Below are 20,547 nucleotides of genomic sequence, written 5' to 3'. Positions count from 1 at the left end.
GAAATCAGGAAAAACAAGGCTGCCCGATTTTAGGGTTTGGTTTTTAGGGTTTGGAAAAAAATGGTGGGCTATTGGCTCTAGGGTTAGAACGAAGTGCATGATAACGTGATGAAGAATAAAGTGTAGAGACAAAGAGATAGCAAGAGAATCATCTTATTCATTGATAGGAGCCCTTTATATAGGGAATTACACAATACCAATATGGTAAGGATATGAATACATAGATCTAGTCTAACTACATATCCTATTGGCATAAGGCCAAGGCACACATAGAGAATATCCTAGAACAAAATTCCTAATTTCTTAGGATTGTTTCCCCCATTTGGATTCTTATCCCGTGGAATTAGTAATTTCCACATGAAAATAATCGTGGAATTTGGAAACTTAAATTCCCGACTTGAATTCCTCATAAAATAGATGTCATTTGTCAATTTCTTTGACTGAGGTTAGTCTAAATACAAATTCTTGTCATTTTAAAACTCTATATCATGGAAATCCAAACAACGGAATTCTTGATTAATGAAATTTAAATTTATAGAATTATGGAATTGTAATTCTCATGATTTTGAAATTTCTATGGAAATTGATATTACTTTATCCAAACACAACATAATAGTAGTTCAGGGTCCCCTCTTTAATCATATGTCGTCACTAAAGACTTCTTCAAAGAGAATTAAGTAAAAGTTAATCAGATAACAACGTTCCATATATAACTGTCAATGCCTTTAGGGTTTATGAAGTTCAAGACTTCCAAGTCTCTTTGTCCAAACCAGCCTCAAGGGTTTATGAAGTTCAAGTCTCTTTGCCCTGTTCTTATAGTTCTGAGATATATTCTGTGCTAAAATGCCAAAAGAGAGGAACCTGCTACGTGGGATGATATGTATACTCGTCGCAAATTTCTACCCTTCACCACTCTTCACAAGAAACAGAGAATAGACGAGTGGGAAAAATGCTAATCTTCTGGATGCTCATTGTTAGAGTGCACATTGAGAAAACCATGGTAATCATGAGATTCAGCATTCAAAAAACTAAAGAATGGCGATTATCATTGCTTAGACAGTTAAATAATACATCATTTTACAGCAGAATAAATCATACATCATGGAGAAGTGCTGCCATTCTCGACTCGCGCTCAAGCAACTACAGATCATTCCTTTAATTTGTCTTCTACAATGATGACCAACAAATACAGTTGCTAGCGAAACAGAGCTAAAGAACACATAACCTTAAACCCCGCTTACTTTACACAAAATTGCGAGAGAAATTCAACCGATGATGAAGAATTTGACACCATTCTTGCCCAGGCCTGTACAGGAGCATCATGAATGTGTCTGTATCGCTCTCACCTAGTGGAGACAACAAAATAAATCTAAAGCAGCACATCCCCATGGCAATCAGTAGTCTATCCGTAATCGACGTAGTTCAGCACGGAAGGTAGGGCTTGAATTCAATATCCGACGAGCAAGAGTCCTAATGTCCTCTCGTGAACAGTCCCGTGAAATACGAACTAGCTCCCAGAGGGCACCTCCACTAATCATGTCTTTTGCATTTACCTCTGTGATTCAAATACCCAATATGTAAGGAGCAAGTATAAAATATTTAAGATATTGCACAGGATAAGATAGATACACATACCATGCTGTGCCAAGTGACAGAGTGCAAGCTCAATGTGGCGGCGGATAGGTGCAGCCTCGTCATTGGCATTTTGCACAATCCATGGAAGTGCCCCATCTTCTATCAAGATGGACCTTCCACTCTTTATCCCTAAAGTAGGTCAGCATATTAATATTGAAACACTGAAAGTAGAAACCTCATCAAATGGAAATTCAGACCCTAATAGTAGGTCAGCAAAGATGCTCACTTTGTTCATTTGGCATAAAAAGATAATCAAATTCCAATTTTGATTATGAGCAACAATTGGTAACAGTCAAAGTGACTGGCAATGTCAAGTTTGAACCACAGGTTCTTACCTTGAGTACATGCTCGGGACTCGCATTTAGCAAAGTTAGCAATTCCACGTGCGACTTGGGAAAGGACATCAGGATGCCCGCACCTTACAATTCCTAGCAAAGCCTTGATGCCACCTTCAGTCCGTAGGTTTGTTTGTAGCTTGTCTGTGGTACGATACAAAAATATGAAGTATTTTGAGGCAAGAAGACAGAATTTAAGAATTACCAAATTATAAAAAGTATCCCTCTGAACCCTACTCATAAACTTACCAACCTTAGTTCAAGGACTCTCTGTTTAAAAAGAAAAAAAAAAGATTAATATGTGGGCTCTAGGGACAGAAAATGAATTTTTCCATTATGGAAGGAATTTCGTGTATAAATGTACTCAAATTATACCCATTAGTTGCTTCGTCAGATGTTAGATTATTAAAAAACTTCTGTTCCGTTTCATGTCAGTGAATTATCTCGTATGACTTAGTTTCACGGACGACAGTGAATCGTTTAGAGCTAAAGGTAGAAAATATTCAAAAAGACGAAAAAAAAAGAGGCTTAAATATAAAGAAAAGATAAGGGTATACCATTGCCGCATAAATTAGCAATAGCTCCAGCAACCATGCGAAGGGTTTGGGCATCATCAGCATCAGCTGCCGTTGTGGCCAACAAACTAATTCCACCTTGAACCATTATATGTTCTTGATTGGCTTCTGCTATGCCAGAGAGGAAGCAAAGAAACTTCGGAAGTTAAATAACATATCCAAATTCTCAAAATAAAGAAAGAAATAAAGAAAAAAAAACTTATTCCATCACCATTCATTGCAAGATTCGCAATTGCACCGGCTGCCACTCTTCGAACAGTCTCATCCTCAAAGCTCCTAAGAAGCATTAGTAACGAAGTAAGACCACCAGCTTCAACAATCCTCTTCTGGTTTGTTTCTGCAATAGAAATCCAAGATTCATCACTTCTAGGAAAGAGCACAAAACAAAACTTCTCTTTCTTTTTTTTTGGTACAAACACAAAAAAAAAAATATATCTATTGAGAAGGAAAAAGTATACGACTATATAATAGAGAACTGAAATTTGCACTCCTGATTTTGTAAACCACACAGTCAAGTAATGGATTAGTTATATCAGTCGGTTTCTAACCACACTGATATCTTATTGTCCACCAAATCATCACTATTATATAATATTTTTTTTGCAAGAACTAATATATAAAAACCTAGGACCCAAATGTATTTGGATAAGGAAATTAAAGATGCAACTCAGAAGATTAACTTAGGTAGCCAACAATGTTTCACTGCTTTCAGAGCCTAAAGAAAAGCATTTGCAGTAGAATACTGCCAATTGCTTACTCAGTAGCAGCAACCGGCAATACAAGCACATATAGATGTAATAATAAACTAATAAATATAACAAAAAATATAGCTATGTGGAGGTATTGTGTCTTTGCTAAGTAGTACAACCACACCAACGATAAACCTGAGTGTACAACGCACAACTTACTTTTCAACCAAGCAAGCATTTACTTTTCTGTAATTTTCCATAACTGTAGAACCATGAATATAAAAGCAATAGGGTAGCAATTAAGCTACTGGCTCAGCTTTCCAAGGAACCTTATATATTTGAACAGGATGACAATACTGAAACTAAACATATCAGCTGTATAGTAAAGATAAGCACCTAATCTTGATGATTTGGAAAAAAAAAAAAAAACAAGCAGCAGCAGCAGGAAATTGGATCTATGTGGTACTCGGAAACATAAGAAGCACATGGCAGAGAGATCTACCCACCTTCAGCTGCTAGGTTGGCCACTACTTTTACAGCATGAATACGCACATTAGCATCTTCTGACTCCAGTAACGACAAAATCTTTTGCAATCCAACTGTTGTATTGAAAGACAAAAAACATGTATGAGAGATGACTGGATTGAAATGTGCTGGCAATATTGTACTTTACATATATTTAGTACCACCTTGTTCAAAGAGTGTGGAAACAGGTGCCTTTGGTCCATTCCCAACGTCTCTGGGATATGAATGCCTTACTGAAGACATAGAAGAATCTGCACTACTATACCCATTTGCAGGCCCGGCTCTATCAAAACAGCTCCTCATCTACAAATGCAAAAAACGAGATCAGATTCTGCAAAACAAATTTTGATCATTCTAAAGGCTAATTACAAATATGTGGTTTTCAACCCAAACTATTCACTTAGTTTCCTAAAAAAGTTTCCTAAAAAAAGCAACATAGTTCCCTTACATACAGACACTAAGAAAGCAATTCTTGGAAAAATATGCCCCTTTTGTTCACAATCTTTGACACATTTTATCTTGGTTGTGATATAATGACATAGATAATCCTAGTAGAATGGATAACAAGATATAGGCAATAAAAGAAGGATTCAATAAAATAATATATTGAAGATCTGATACACAGACATTAACAAATAAATGAACAAAATCCCGATATTGATGGAAATTGTGTAAAAACAACTAAAATGTACTAGAACAAGAGATTTTGTGCACTTTTACATAGTATCAGTTGTCAAAAACAGAAACTTCACACAGATATTGGGTAAATCTTTAGACCTTGGCAACCCTAAACCATCAACTTTTATATTTGTGACAGTAAAATCTCAATGACTTCTGCTATTGGATTGAAGGCAGAAGTCACTGTAGGGTCTACGTACAGATTGCAAAACCCCATACTAGTAAAGTAGGACCAAATAGCTTTTATTCAAACTTCTATAAATTGCTTACCTGTTCAGCTTCAAAATTCAATTGCAATAGCTGACTACGTAATACAACAATTTCTTCTTCAAGTTTCTTCTTATGCTGGGCCTCCTCTTCTAACATTTTGTGAACCCTTACAATCTCTGCAGTTCCACCTGCCTAGTATACCAAAACAAATACCAAACCTAACATTAGTTCCATGCTTAGAAATGAAATAAACCTATAAACCAGATGATGCTAGTTTAGGGAAGAAATACATACTTCTGATTGTGTAAATAGCGCCAGTTGACTTTTAAGATTTTCCACCTCCTTTTCAGCTTCCTTTCGAAGTTGAGTTTCTTTTCGGAGCAACTCCTGCACCGCACTCGCTTCCTGAAAGGCAATCCACAAGATGATGAGATGATATCTTGTCACATGCCAAATCCCATATATGTCACATCCACAGATCTACATATCCCAAAAACCAGACCAACCAACATCAAGTAAACCGACGATTCTAGTACAAACATATATTATTATTACTAGCAGTCTTATTCTTACTGAAACAAGGGTTTAGAGAAAATGTAGCAGTAGAGGGACAAGTGCTTGAGGTGATGGTAAGGTTAAGCATCAGAGCATCAGCTGTGTTTATAAAGAGAACAGGAAAGAGAATCCAGTTTATAAGTTCCAATGTTCATCAAGTCCAATTTAATTTGGCCCAACTTTAATCATGTTTACATGAAGAAAAATAAAGAAATCCATAACACAGGTCTTTTTCTGTTTTTACTAAAAAATACTAGTAATAGCAAAATTAAAAATAAATAAATAAATAATAATAATACTTAATAATCATATATAAATAGACAAATATCAATAACTCGACATAAGCCAAGAGGCAGATCTTGTGCTATAACAAGGTAACCCGGTAGCATCTGAGAGCCGAAAGCTCAATGAGACGGTCATTTGGGACATCCCTCCGATGACGACTCCCATACAATTCTTGCCAGAAGTATTGAAGGAATGGCCATAGGAATGGGTCCGGAAACAGTTCAAGGTCTGTGATGTTATAAATAAAAGAAAGCAGGAAATATGTTCCCTAGACCAAAAAACACCCTAGATAATCCAATAAATTAGGCACTAGAGTGTTTGTCAATACACCAAATTGTGGAACAAGAAGTTAAATATGAAGCATGAAACAAAATTATATCCAACAGACGAGCTGGTATTCCAACATAGATCAAAATGCATGAATGTGGATTTATATTATTGTATTCTTTCTGTAGGACAATTGATATGGGTTTCTTAGCAAAGGACCAAATAATTGGATGGATAAAACCTCCAGAAAATTATGTGTTTTAGAATAATTTGGATGGTCATGCACCAACGCTACAAACTTCTGAAGAAATGCACATTGAATATTCATAGATTCCATATGACAAAGAGAGAAATTATAAATCCCTATGCATAATAAAGGAAAGTATAAACGAGTCCCAACTGATGATGATGCCAACAAGTGAAGACACTAAAAACCACACTCAACACAGAACTTGTTGCTTGAATAAAACTGTCTCTCAAGAAAACATATCATAACACATAATAATTCTTCGAAATATCACCTCTCCACTGCGTTTACCATTGGCCATGCCCTCATGGTCTTGCTTCTGATTTGATACCAACTTCTCCTCAAGCTTCTTAACAGCTTCCATATAATCCATCTGGCATTTTCGCCTCTCCTTCTACAGAGACAGAGAAAATACTTAATAAACTCTAAACACCAGAGACAAAGTAATTAACGAATCAAAAACTATTTGTGAAACAAGCATGGAATCCGAGAGAATCCTTTTAGAGCAGTTATTAAGGTTTGGATGACTTGTTGAAGAACATTACTCAGAGATAAAAAAAATACAAAGAGCAGTACCATTTCTACCAAGAGAGTTCCAAAAGAACTCTATACTTCAAGGAAAAAAAAAAAGTTCTAATACTTAAAGAGACAGTTGTAATCTGCATTAGAAATGACTCCACAAACCTCTAATGCATCGGCAAAGTTTCTTTCAACCTCCGAAATACGTTTTTCTGCTTCTAGATTTAGTCTTTCAACTTCATCCTGTAAAGTTTTATTCTGCCGTTCACTTTGTGCAATAAGCATATCCACTTGTATTTCAAGCTTTCTCGACAAACTTTTGTAATCAAACTCTTCCTTTATTTTCAACATATTTTCCACCTTCATGGCCTGCCAACAATGAAATCGCACATCCAATGATATTCAAAGAATCGAAAAATGCTAACTATGTACAAATTTCCAGGTTATTACTAGAAAAAGGACTGCTTGTACAGACAAGACAGGAACTTAATGAAAATTGCAAATCCATATAGTCATTTTTGCTTTTCTGTTCGTAAAAGAATTAATAACAAACAACAGTAGCTTTCTAATGTTCTACAGAATGCATGACTACCAAAAATACCAATGGTTCATGTTTCATAAAAAAGATTAATAGGAGCCTATCTAATTAACTGTTAAAAATCAAAGAACTTTATATTGGTATTCTTATATCGAGAGCATAACTCATAACAGCAACTCGCACTCGTAAATATTATAACTAACCCTTTGCCCAAATAGTATGGTACTTGAAGTCTCTCCTCGATGGCGTGGAGAAGGACCAATGGTAACAATTAGTGAGGTCCTCGCTGATCCTGTGAAAGAAAAAAAGAGAGACTGAGCAAATGCTTTTTTTCTTTTTTCTTTTTCATTACTCTGCTGAGATCAGGTTTGCAGAGATAAAAAAGACATCTTGGTTCTTACCACCAAATGAATCTCTAAGCAATCTTGTAAGCTTTGAATCACGAAATGGTACATGACTACTATTCTCTGCTAGAGAATTAATACACTTCCCTAATGCACTAAGAGATAGATTGATACACTTGGCTTCCTCTAACATATGTCCCTCACTTCCTGCACCAACGACCAAAATAAAAGACGCATCAGATACTGAAGCAATTGCGCTGAACAGTGGAAAATGATGCCTAACTATAAAACTATCGGGATCTTAGCCATGCAACTTATTAAGCAGGTTACTGAGCAGCTAAACTTTGCACCCCACCTCCAGGCTCCAGCAGGTGGCAAGCAAAAGACCATAATATAAAGATATGGAGAAGCAGATCATGAGATTGACTTGTAGAAATACACATATACATAAGGACATGCAATATACAGACTGACAAACACCTTAATCTTTAAAATTTTAAAAGATTGGCAGATCACAAGTTGGATATCCACCTGATTTCTGGATGCGTTCCGAACCTGCCAAATCTACAACAACAAGTTTGCTTTTCCGGACAAGTGGTCTAGAAGGCTTGGTCAAGTGAGAAGAATCACCGTTTTCAATCGAAACGTGATCTTCACTTCCCATTACACACCTCTTAACATTTACCTGCACTAAGGAAATTATAAGCATCAATGTTCCAATTATTGAGTCAAAGATATTCAAACAGTTCACTGGCAAGAAGCTATGATACTTTTTCATCCATCAGATTAAAAATACTAATGATATGTACAACAAAAGCATATAGACAATAGCTAGTCAATTATTTACCATGAGAATGGCATGACTGCGAGAAGATTCAGTATTCAACTTTGTATTAGCAGCAATACGATGAGCTTCACCAACTCTTAGCAGCTCCAGGAAACTTAACTGGTCCTTGATATCTACAACAGTTGCCTTAGGTACAGAAACATCTCCAGTTTTTGGATCTTCAACAATGGGAATATTATCATTTGCTGGATCCAGTAGGTCTTGGAGGGTTTCCATATAAAGCTACACATTTTGGGGTGGGAATCAACATTAAATTTTCTGAACAATAAAAAATAAACTTTGAATATAGAAAAGTAAATATGTTGAGAAGTAGAAAAATCAGACCTGCAGATACGAGACAGAGACAGAATCATTCTCTAAGGATATATCAGCCAAAATGTCCTCCATTGAACGAACCATGATCCCGCGATCAGATGTATCTTCTTCCCCTAGTCGTCCCAGAGTAAATGTTTTCCCCGTACCCGTCTGACCATAAGCCATCACGGTCCCATTGTAACCATCTAAAACACTCTATAAGATAAAAATAAAAAAAGCAATGAGTTGCTGCACAATGTCACATAAGAGGTTATAGGAAAATATCACACGAGCCCACAATACAAACCTCCACAACAGGCTTAGCAACAACTTCATAGACGCGCTTCTGCGATGCATATTCAGTAAGCACTTCATCAAACTCATAGGTGTCAGTGTCCCAATTGTTCTTCCGAAGCTTCAACCTTTTAAGCTGAACACAAACATCAAACCATCATTACTGTACTAAGTTTACTCGCACCACAATCTCAAAATCCAACCCAAAAACTTAAACCCATACATACACCACCGGCATTGCAAACTAGACTTTCAAAACAGCAATGCAACAAATCAACCTAACCCACCTCCGGCTGCAACTCCACACAATCCGCAAAATCAGCATCGGCTGCCGACTCCTCCGCATTTCTCGGCCTCAGTCTCACAGCCACTCTAACTCTTCCCGGCACTATTCAACACAACAACCAAATCAAACATCAATTCTCGCACATAATAATACTACATTTTCTCATTTAATCACAAACATGAATCCGAGCTCGAAAATCATTTCCAGCACTAACACTTCAATTTTTTCCTCACTAATTTCAAATCAATACAAACAAACTCAAACAAGGGTTAGAGTTTTAGAACGGATTAACCTCCGTGATCGTCTTTACTAGAAGCAGAGCCGCCGAACAACGACGGAGCACTGCGGCGGAGGGCGGATCCGGGGGAGGGAGAGGGAGGGAGCTTGGACTTGAAAGACGACGAGGTTCGGAAGCCGACGGGGCGATCCAGCTTCACCGCGCCCTTCGCCGCGACGCCGTTTCGGTACGCCATTATTAAGCTGAGCTGTGCTGAGAGAGTAGAGTAGAGGAAGAGAAAGAAGGCGGGGTCCTCTCTCTGGCTCTCGTTGGTTTCGAAGTGAAGGAGAAAAAGAAAACAAAGGAGGAGTGGGTTTTGGTTTGGGGGAGACAAAGAGGGGAGGGAGGGTGGGGCCTACGACGGTAGAGACAGAGAGAGTCGCAGATTGGGGGTGGGACCCGCGGGGTTTTAAACTTTGAAGAGGTGAAGAATTACGAAAATGTCCTCACACGGGGCCTGTGACAGTGTGACCTGTGTTTACGTTGTACCTAAAGAACGGACCGCTATTTAGTGAGATTGCAAGATCGCAACTGTTTTTGGATAGCTTGGGAGGTAAGTGAATTTTCCTTTAGATGTTGGCTTGGAAGATGAGTTATGAGTAGACCTAGCATTGAAGATTTTCTCCCCTTATTTCGCAAATGAACTAACTAGATCTCTATTATAATTGCGTAGTGTGATATAGTTGGTCGAACTGCTTAGTATGGAACTTATATATTAAAAGTTCGAGTCACAAATTTCACAAGTTTGTGGCTGACATGTTTGAGGGGCTTCCGGATTTGTGCGTTTGTGGTAAGAGATTAGTTTGTCTTTGCTAAGTACCTCTTGTGGACCTTGGTCCAAATACTAACTGTATGGGTGTAATTCTAACTTGCTAACGTCAACGAGATGGTCTTGTTATCTCACTCCTAATTAAATAAAAAAAATTTATTAATAAAAAATTAAAATATTAATTTTGTTAATTACTTAATAATAAAAAAAATGCATCAAATTACACGAAACATCTCACTTTCGTGAGTGCGTAAGCGCGACATAATGGATATTACAAATAGTAGGCGCGACATATTGGGTACTTACCCTAACAATTTTACATACTAAAAATATACACCTTGGATCGTATCTTGATTTAATAATTAATGACAAACCTCATTAAACTCATAAACATGTAAAATCATGAAGCAGTAATAATGCAGCTATCAACGAGAAAAATTCTAAACGAGTTTGAAACTTTATGTTATTTTTGGTGTGTCGCAACAAAAGAAAATGTTGGAGCAGTGAAACAGGACGTGCTTTATTTGCTTTTGATGCAAAAGGCAGTGCATGCGAATGGAGGGAAGGAATGGAGGAACACAAATACTTGAAAAACGGAAAGCAAACGTGCCTGGACTTTGGTGACTATACTGATTAGAGACTAAGAAAACAATGATGAAGGGTTTTAGCAACAAAGTGCCAAAATGACCCATACTTGTTTTGGCCATACCCGTGACATTGTGTAGACCGCAAGGCCCCAACAAATCACATGGAGTATCTCACTTTTAACAGTGCCGTAAGCATGTGACATTTTATTTTATTTTTCGAAGGGTAGTAGTATGCGAGACATGTCTACGTATGATTGTGACCTTTTCAGATTTTTGGCCACAATGCATGAATACTCTAGTCTCTTCTTTATTACTTTTATTTTTGTTGGAGGACTTTTACATGTCGGTCTAACATTTTTCTGGCCAAAGATAATTCGATGATACATTAATAACCCAACAACAGAAACTAATAAGAGCTACACAGTTACATAAGGGGGCCCTAAACAAAGCAAAAACGGAGAGTGACCCAAACGAACGTCGAGAAGAACATAGAGCTTCCGGTCCACCGTGAGCTAACGGCGACCAAGTCTATATACAAGCCAAAGGTCGAGCAAGTCTCTTGCCGATTTCAATGAATCCAATCGAACTAACTAACGACTCCACATACTATATATGCCTCATATATTGTTTTGACATTTTCGAAACTTTAGATACGAAAATTTAGTATACATACCTGATTGAACAAGTTGTATACAAATGCTTAATTGAACATTTTAACCCTTTTTCGAAACTTGAGATACGGAAATTTAGTATACATACCTGATCGAACGAGTTGTATACATATGCTTAATTGATAGAGCATGAATCTAAGTACTAGTTCAACTGCTTTAATTGAATTGCATTATTATTCAAGGGTTGATAATATAAAAAAGAGGCGAGAACTCTAAGCATGATACAGGAACAATTCATGCCAAAAATCATATAACCATTTACTAATGCATACTTAAAGTTATCTCAACAGAAGATATCAGTAAACTCGAACTTCTCTAACTTTTTCATGTCATCACCCTTATAAAGAGATCATCGATCACACTTGTTTTCTTATGACATCTTTTCTAACGAACCAACAGTTATTATAAGTTCATAACTGTCTTGTTCTTAAAGTGTTTTTGAGATGTCAAGTAAATTGTCCATAAAATGATGTTTATGAGAGATTACAAACTTTCGATACCAATAATGTTTACTTAATCAATAACTGATATTCTTAACGACAATGGCTCGAGGAGTAGTGATGAAATCCACCATAACATGCCTCATGTAGCTTATTATGATTTGCATTTTCACAAGTAATCGCAATCAAGCCATTCCATCGATACAATTCTGATAAGAGTATAGAGGAAACAAAGACCTAACTTCAAATCCTCTAAGCCATTGTCATTTCAAGTGTACACATTCACACTTTTGAACAAACCTGCAGAGTACATATCCATCAAATGGTTCAACATTTTAACCCTTTTATCAAAAATTTTAGGCCTCCAAAAGTCAATTGATGATGGTCCATTACAATCCAAGTCCTTCAGTTCTTCTGGGCTCAACACCCGAGTCCGAGTCTCTGACCCGAAGACCAGCTCATCCTAGAATATTCAAAGTACACAACACGTGTCAGAATCTGAGACACTACCTAACCCCATTCAAAAACCCTAAAATCTCTCCCTCACACACACAGATCCTCCCGCAGCCTCCACACCCCATTCTCCGCCTCTCTCTCTATCTCCGACCCGAACCCGACTTCATGGCCCGACATTCTAACCCGACCTCCTCCTTCTCCTCCTCTCTCACCACCTCCACCACCATTCGCATTCCCATTTCCACCATCACTATTCGCTGAAACTTCTACTCCGCGCCGCTGAATAATTCCCCAAGCTTTCGGAGCTCCGCTAATCGATTCGGATCGGGTTTCGCAATCCAGATATGGCGACGTTGCAGAGCTGCAGCAGCAGTGTGTGCCTGAGAGAGTCGTCGTCTCTCTTGCTTCCGCGTCGAAATGTTAACGAAAGCTACAAGAGGTTTGGTTCTAATCTCATCGCTCTTTCATTATTATTATTTTACTTCGTAGTTTATTGTACTTGTGATTTCATTATTAGATTCAGTGGTTTTAGTTTTTGGTTTTTGTTGTTATGGATTGGAGTTTTCATTATTAGATTCAGTGGTTTTAGCTTTTGGTTTTTGTTGTTATGGATTGGAGTTTTGATTAATTAATTTAATGGAAAAAGAAGCGTAGTATTATAATTGACTAAACTATTTGATTGATTTTGTTTTTGTTTGAATTTGGAGCAGTAGGACTGTGAAATGGAGGAGTCCACGAGGAGCTGTGGTGCCGAATTTTCATCTTCCAATGCGAAGTTTTGAAATTAAAAACAGGTATGCTGTTTTACTTGTATGTGATTTGTAATTCTGGATTGTGATTGGTTTTTGTGTTCTTAGATATTTTCGTTTCTGAGATATGAATTAGGATAAGACGAAGCAAATGCAAGTGCTGATAATAGAATTCGTAATGTTCGTATTGGATATAGTTCTGTTTAGAATCTAGGTTCCAGTCATGATGGGGTATTGATATAGAGGCTAGAACATGTATTGTTTTTTTACAAGATAAAAGAATTGAATTTTCTTGATACTGCCTTCCTCTGTCACTGAAATAGTAGTTTAGAGTTGTGTTAATTATTGTACAACTGTTAAAGACTTTTATCAGTGTTCTTGTGTTGTTTCTGTATCACGGTTGGTAAGAAGTCATCTGCTTATATTCTAGTAGATGCATCATTTGTTCAGAAGTGATACTGTTAGGATGTTAATTCTTTTTTTCTTTTCATTTAAGAGTTGGAACTTGAAACCAAAAGCTTGTGATTAATTGGAATTCAATGCTCCATTGAAAGGATTTGGGGTTTATTCTTAAGCATGTTATCTATGTTTTCAGGACATCTACAGAGGAGATAAAGTCACTTAGATTGATAACAGCCATCAAAACGCCATATCTCCCAGATGGTAGATTTGATCTTGAAGCATATGATGCGTTGGTTAATACGCAAATTGAACATGGAGCGGAAGGTGTGATTGTTGGTGGCACAACCGGTGAAGGTCAGTTGATGAGTTGGGACGAGCACATAATGCTCATAGGCCACACGATCAACTGTTATGGTGGATCAATTAAGGTAATAGGAAACACTGGCAGCAACTCCACAAGGGAAGCGGTTCATGCTACTGAACAAGGGTTTGCAGTTGGGATGCATGCCGCACTGCACATCAATCCTTATTATGGGAAGACCTCTTTGGAGGGATTAGTTAAGCACTTCGATAGGGTCTTATCTATGGGACCCACTATCATATACAATGTGCCGTCACGAACTGGCCAAGATATCCCCCACCAGGTGATTAACACGTTGGCGCAGAATGCCAACTTGGCGGGTGTCAAGGAGTGTGTTGGAAATGATCGCATTAAACAGCACATTGAGAAGGGAATTGTGGTTTGGAGTGGGAATGATGATGAGTGCCATGATTCAAGGTGGAACCACGGGGCTACCGGAGTCGTATCTGTTACTAGTAATTTGGTTCCCGGTTTGATGCGAGACCTCATGTTTGGGGGGAAGAACCCTTCTCTTAATGCAAAGCTCATGCCTCTGATTCAGTGGCTTTTTCAGGAGCCTAACCCCATCGGCTTAAATACAGCGCTTGCCCAACTTGGTGTTGTGAGACCAGTCTTCAGGCTGCCATATGTACCTCTTCCTCTTGCAAAGAGAGTAGAATTTGTGAACCTGGTTAAGCAAATTGGGCGGGAGCATTTTGTTGGTGAAAAGGATGTTCAAGTTCTTGATGACGATGATTTCACTTATTTGGATCGGTATTAACCAGTTTCCTGGTTTAGGCTTTTCTTTTCCAACTTGAGATTTTCCGTCAGAATCTATATAGTGTTCGGCTGTTGGTACTTTAATGTCGCATAAAACTAGTTTTAAAATTACAGATATCAATGTGTTTCCGGACTAGTATGTGTAACAATAAAGTTAGTTTGCTTGAATGTGGTCATATCAGTATCCGGTTTGTGTTATCACATCTACTGTTATCCAGAGCGCACTTCTTTTTTCTATTGCTTTTCATGTCTATAAGTGTTTCTACCTCTCCCGAGATCATGGGACGGGAGGTCGAATCTTTTACTTCGGGTCCTGTAACTGCATAGGCAACAATGCGTCAGGAGTCGGGACTGGGGTGGCCTAGTCTTTGACTCTTCGATGTTTAAGTCAGCGTTTGATTGCGACTTGTATAGTACGGGAGTATAGGAGGAATAATAAACTTACCTCTTTTGGGAATTCGGGCCTGTTTTATAGGCTAATACTGGGGGTTCTGTCGTTTGGTTTCCGATGTGGGACTGCTTTCACAATGTTGTTCAGCCTTTCCCCTTTCAGGGGTGTTTAGTGGTTGCCGAGCGAATTTGGCATGTGTTTTGTTGTTATGCCTCTGTTCTGTGGAGGCTTGTGGAGGCCTTGCCGGTGGTGTTTTGACCGGAATGATCTCCGGCGACCGGGTAATGTTGTTACATTCTCGGTATGACCAAGTGTTTTGGTTATGTATTAACAAGTCCCCAAGTCCCCAGTCCGAGAGAGAGTTCTTGGGTGGGGAGTTATTCTCAAGTTGTGCCAAGAATGTGTTTTACCCGAGAGTTGGAGACATGGTGCAGAGTCCCCAAGTCCCCACGCGAGAGTCGTGAGGTGGTTGGGGTTGAGTTCCGAGTACTTGGTACGAACCTTTGCGTCATATCTCACGTGTCATAAATGGCCAGTTTATGAGGAACACGTGGTCATTTATAGCGAGTTTTAAGGACGTAATGGTTTCTTTTTTTTTTTTTTTTTTTTTTGTAACATGGCGTGTAGCTGACGCGCGTGTGTGGGATCGTGGGGCGTGTCGTAAATGCTCCACGTGATCGTGGCCGACGTGGCTATTCCCTGACCCTTGAGATGGGGGAGATCTGTACGGTCAAGGGTAATTTGGATGCCTATAAATAGGCCTGGAGGAGACAGAAGGAGGGAGTTTTGCGTTTCAAAAACAGAGGGGCTAGGGCTAAAAGAGTTGTTTTCAGTTTTCTGGAAAGGCTTCGACGAACTGTGGGATCGAACCTGGGGAACGTCCAATTTCATCTGCGATCGATTGGGTGTGAGCGCTCAGCTGTTTGCAACTAGCTTCACTGCCACTACACAAATCCAATTTTTCGAGGTATGAACTTGTCAATTCCTATTCTGGCTTTTGTTTTGTTTCGAATCGGTAGGGGTAGTGCTGTGGATTTCGTTTCAGTTGCGATTTTGCTAGGAGAGTCTAGAGTAAGGGATTGGTTGGTTTGCTGTCAGGTTAGTTAGGGTTAAGGTAGCGAGAGTCTAACATGTGAGGATGTAGGGTATGACAGATCCGGTGTGGGTGTCCAGTGAGGAGATTGTGGTTGTCTCTAGCTCGACTGATCCTGATTCGGACACCTTGCACTGGTGGGAGGAGGAAGTGAATTATCTTACGGCGGAGGTTGCACTTGACTTAGCGAGGGCATTCCTGTTACGGATGCTGGGTCTCACATGTCCTCGTTGGACCCTTTATTGCAGAAGGTATAAGAGTTTAGCATGGCGAGATCTCGGGAGGCCGATGACGACTCATTTTGGGATCCTCTTGGCGAGAGTATGACGTCGTCAAAGTTAAAAGCACTTAGGGAGAACTGGAGTACCCCCAAGGAGGTCTTGTTGCGGCCTCTTGGCAAGGATGTTAAATTTTGGGATCCTCCGGACAATTTCACCCTGGTATACGAGTACCAGCTAAGATGCGGGTTGATGTTCCCGCTACCCCCTTTTCTGCAGTACACCTTGGCGTGTCTGCATCTCGCCCCGGGGCAAGTTACCCCAAATATGCTGAGGCAGATATTGGGGACGGGGGTACTATTTCGTTTACTGGGGCAAAAGTTCCCCAATTTTGAGGAGTTCAACGCGTGCTGGCACATGGCGTATTGTGCGAAGAAGGGCAGCCGGGGTTGTGTAACGTTGAAGTCCCGGGGGAAGCTTAAGATTTTGGTGGAAGACTTGCCCACCTCGACGAACGAGGGTTGGCGACGAAAGTGTTTCCTTGTCGGGGGGCAGTGGCAAGAGTGGCAAGGACACCCTTTCCGAGTACCCGGGGCGTTTCAAAAAATAGGTACCATGCTTTGTGTCTCGTGTTTTCTTACTGTTTGTACTGTTCTGCCCCTGCTGACTGCTGACTTTGTGTAGTGCCCTAAGAGTATAAATTAACCGAGTTGATGGAGCGTCGGATACGCCGGGAGTTGTGGGCATTCGAGTCTAGGAGCTCATATCGGATATGCCGCCTTGGCATTTATAGTCATTTCGGTTATTCCCAAGTCCCGGATCTGTATTTTGCTTTGAATGATTTCATAACTTACGCTCTCTTTTCTGTGTTTGATCCTTACTTTCGTCTGTTGTAGTGACGATGCCTCGGGACGGTGGGTCACGGAAAAAGGAAGGTCCTTACGACAAGGTGTCTGATGAGGACGTGCTGGAAGGGTTGTGTGTCGAGGCCGCTCACGCCAAGCGGTACGACATTGACTTGGAGACTGGCGAAGGGAAAGAGGTGGAGCTTGGCTAGGGTGAGGATAACTTTGTGAGGTTGAAACTAGTGGATTAAGATTATGTTTACTTGCCGCCCTTGGTGGCAGAAGCAATGGGTTTGGGTGAGCAAGAGGGGAATGACTAGGAAACAGAAACTGAGGGTGGCGACCCCAGGGGCTATCATGAGCAGGTTCTGGTGGAGGAAGAGTTTGTCCCGGAGCCAGTTGGGGTGGATGGTGCAACTTTGGACAATGTGGGCGAGCCCCAAACTGGTGGCGAGGACCGTGTGGCGGAGGAGGTGGAACCTATTGGGCAAGAGTCTGAAGAAGTCGTCGTGACGAGGACCCGGAAGAGGAAAGAAAGGGTCGAGTCGTCTCGTGAAGGTTAGCCGAAGAAATCCCGCAAGGAAGGGCGTTATGGGAGCTCGGGTAGCCTTGCCGAGATCATTCAGGCACTGGAGGGTACGGGGGAGGTGCAGCCGTACTTGGCTCAAATGGCATATAACATGCGTCACCATCTCGTGACATCAATGCCTTGGAGGAGGTTGATCCCTTGGCTGGCGTGTCTCTCGCCAAGGAGAAGTTGACTCGGGTAAGTGTACATGGTGTGCAAGTTGCCCTTTTTTGCCTTCTGTCCTTTTACTTATGTTTTGATTCGTATTTGCAGGCGACGCTGCTTATGTACGCTGCTAGTGAGAAAGCGGTTACCCATTTGCAGGGTGATGTTGAGGCTAAATGCCGGTAGCTAAAAGAGGCAGAAGAGAACAACCGTGCCCTCTCACATCGTCTGGAGCAGCTAGAGCAGGATGCTGCTGTCTTCCGAGACCAGGCTGCTGCGTCTGGGAAGGAGGTTGCTGAGCTGCCATTCAAGAGAAAGATAAGCAGGTGGAGGCTGGGGAGGTGGCTGCTGTCAAGGTGATTTCGCTGGAGGCTGAGGTAGCGGATTGAATCATGCCTTGGCGGAGCAAGAGAGGGCTTGGAAGCTTAAGTGTGCAAGGGCTGCCGGGGCTGGGGAGAGGGTGTTCCGGGAGAGCGACCTGTATAAGCAGCAGCTGAATAGTGCTTATAACCGGGGACAGGATGAGCTGAGTAAGACTGGGTGTCAAGCTGGTTGGATTAATGAGGTTGTTATGCGCAAGTTTTATGCCGAGAGGGATGCAACGAGGAAGGCTTGGGAGCAGATGACCCCAGAGCAAAGGAAGCAAGCTGAGATCTCGCAATCTCTGGCTAAGAAGCATGAAGCTTGGCGTGCTACATCCTCTGCCATGCCCAAGGAAGTACCTGCTGTGGGCACGCCTTGGCCACTTGCGACAATCGCTGCTTTGCCGCTGAGGGTTCCGCGTCTCGAGGGGTCCCCTTCTGCTTAGGTGGTAGTGTCTCAGGTTGCATCATCTGTTGTTGAACCCCTTATCCCTCGAGCACCGGGGCCTGTGGCGCTGCCACGTACTGAAGTGCAGAAGATTCCGGCGCCCCGGTCACTGAAGTGCAACAGGTGAGCTCCCTGGTGCGTCCTAATGTCTCCGTGAGGCCTCCCCCGATATCTCATGACCGCTCTAAACATGCTTATGGTCAGAGGGTGTCAGTGAACATCAGCCAGAGCCGTGGACGTGGTAGCGGGTCGAAGAGTGGTGGGAGCGTGAACAAGTCAAGTGGGGCGTCTTCTGGGGAGAAATAATTGTTTTTAGTTTGTAGTTTTTTGTTGTTCCTGTTAGGTTTTAGTTTCTTATTTGCTTTGGAAACAATATTGGTGGCGTGGTTAGCCATTTGAACAAGTTGTTATATATGGATTGCCTGGGAGTCCAGGTTGATATTTGTTTACTTTAAAGAATGTTGTTTTTATGTGGTTCAGCCCTTGTTGTGATTTTGTTCTGTGTTCTTGGGACGGTATGTTAAAAAAGGAGAACATAACATCTTCATTTAGGATAGGCTGCTAATGGGCAAGGTGTATATTTGATTTGGGCCGCTACCGGGCTAAAGTACACAGTAATGAAATGCTAGCTGCCATGTTGGCTTTGGGGTGCTGATAATTTAAACAGGGTAGAGGTGGAGGTGGCGAGTATTCCAGGGGGAAGGTAGGACTCGGCCATCAGTGTCGCGGAGATAGAATGTAGCTGGTCCCTGGGCATTGACTATCTCCAGTGGGCCTTCCCACTTTGCCTTGAGTTCAGTGGGGTGGGGAATGACCTCTTTCATGACCCAGTCACCTACCTTTAGAGGGCGGGAAACAACTTTTTTGTTGTAGTGTCGGGCAATCTTTTGTTTGTAGTTGACATTCCTGAGATGTTCTCTGCCTGGTGTTCCTCGAGGAGGTCTATGTTGAGTCGTAGCCTTGTGGTGTTTGTCCCGGGATCGTATGCTGTGACACGTTCACTCGGGACCTCCATTTCCATAGGGATCACCGCCTTGGTGCCATACGACAAGAGGTATGGGGATTCACCTGTAGTTGTTGTTGAGGTGGTACGAAGTGTCCAGAGGACTTCCGGGAGCTTGGCAACCCATAATCCTTTAGCATCTTCTAGGCGTTTTTTTAGGTTTTGCTTGATGAGCTTGTTTATGGCTTCCACTTGGCCATTGGTCTGAGGGTGTGCTGGGGAGGCATAGAAGATTGCAGTGCCTTGCTCAGAGAGGAATTCTCTGAATGTGTCATTGTCAAACTGTGTCCCATTATCTGTGATGATGGCTTGCAGTACTCCAAACCGACAGTATAAATTACGCCATAGGAAGTTTATCACCTTTTCAGTTGTGATTGTGGCAAGGGGTTCTGACACGACCCACCCCGAATTTCACCCTGAAACCTAGAGTAAGTCGTGCGGGGACCACCTCCAAGGAAAATTTACTGAAAAGATTAAGAAAATCTCCCTTGCAGATGGACAACCCTAACTCGAAAATTTCATATTACACTCTTAATTCAACACTTCCGAACCTCACATAATATACAATAATCTCAAAGTATTCAGAGCTACTAAACACAAGCGGAAGCAAGAAAACACGAGTAGGTTGAACAGGTAACCTACTGGCGAAAACTGGCAGAAATGCGGGTGACTATGCCTCGTCTCCTACTAGATCCAACCCGAACTCTGCAGACTGGGCAATTTAAAACGAAGGGCCCAGGGGAAAACATTTGAAACACGTTAGAGTGAGTGGACAAAAATAAAATAATAATTAAAATATTTATGTTTCCCCAAATTAATTTCTAAGGAAAAATCGAATGCATGCCGCAAGCGATAAAACT

General features: G+C 40.9%; 2 protein-coding genes across 2 annotated transcripts; one reads left to right on the top strand and one right to left on the bottom strand.

Moving 5' to 3' along the window:
• Positions 1–1,170: 1,170 nt before the first annotated feature.
• LOC101315275 (armadillo repeat-containing kinesin-like protein 2-like) lies at positions 1,171–9,683 on the bottom strand. The gene is made up of 19 exons (XM_004306860.1): positions 9,416–9,683; positions 9,125–9,225; positions 8,851–8,973; positions 8,574–8,759; positions 8,250–8,471; positions 7,934–8,087; positions 7,460–7,609; positions 7,262–7,350; positions 6,686–6,889; positions 6,276–6,395; positions 4,942–5,052; positions 4,708–4,839; positions 3,924–4,062; positions 3,741–3,833; positions 2,757–2,882; positions 2,528–2,653; positions 1,971–2,114; positions 1,636–1,764; positions 1,171–1,555 (listed from the first exon to the last, which is right to left on the bottom strand). Exons 1-19 carry the CDS (start codon positions 9,594–9,596, stop codon positions 1,395–1,397), a joined length of 2,691 nt encoding a protein of 896 aa, XP_004306908.1. The 5' UTR covers positions 9,597–9,683; the 3' UTR covers positions 1,171–1,394.
• A 2,747-nt stretch (positions 9,684–12,430) lies between these two features.
• On the top strand, positions 12,431–14,794 carry LOC101314987 (4-hydroxy-tetrahydrodipicolinate synthase 1, chloroplastic-like). Its single transcript, XM_004306859.1, has 3 exons — positions 12,431–12,762; positions 13,034–13,117; positions 13,668–14,794. Exons 1-3 carry the CDS (start codon positions 12,668–12,670, stop codon positions 14,593–14,595), a joined length of 1,107 nt encoding a protein of 368 aa, XP_004306907.1. The 5' UTR covers positions 12,431–12,667; the 3' UTR covers positions 14,596–14,794.
• The last annotated feature ends 5,753 nt before the right edge of the window (positions 14,795–20,547 follow it).

Source organism: Fragaria vesca, linkage group LG7 (genome assembly GCF_000184155.1).
Source record: "Fragaria vesca subsp. vesca linkage group LG7, FraVesHawaii_1.0, whole genome shotgun sequence".
Taxonomy (NCBI): Eukaryota; Viridiplantae; Streptophyta; class Magnoliopsida; order Rosales; family Rosaceae; genus Fragaria; species Fragaria vesca.
The sequence above is the reverse complement of the archived record's forward strand: the minus strand, read 5'-3'. Positions and strand labels throughout refer to the sequence as shown.

Coding starts and splice junctions, on each gene's coding strand:
- LOC101315275 (XM_004306860.1), bottom strand. CDS start 9,596: ATGGCGTACCGAAACGGCGTCGCGGCGAAGGGCGCGGTGAAGCTGGAT. Junction 6,890..7,261: donor CCATACTATTTGGGCAAAGG/GTTAGTTATAAT, acceptor CATTGTTGGCAG/GCCATGAAGGTGGAAAATAT. Junction 2,115..2,527: donor TGCTAATTTATGCGGCAATG/GTATACCCTTAT, acceptor ATCGTACCACAG/ACAAGCTACAAACAAACCTA.
- LOC101314987 (XM_004306859.1), top strand. CDS start 12,668: ATGGCGACGTTGCAGAGCTGCAGCAGCAGTGTGTGCCTGAGAGAGTCG. Junction 12,763..13,033: donor GTTAACGAAAGCTACAAGAG/GTTTGGTTCTAA, acceptor AATTTGGAGCAG/TAGGACTGTGAAATGGAGGA. Junction 13,118..13,667: donor AGTTTTGAAATTAAAAACAG/GTATGCTGTTTT, acceptor CTATGTTTTCAG/GACATCTACAGAGGAGATAA.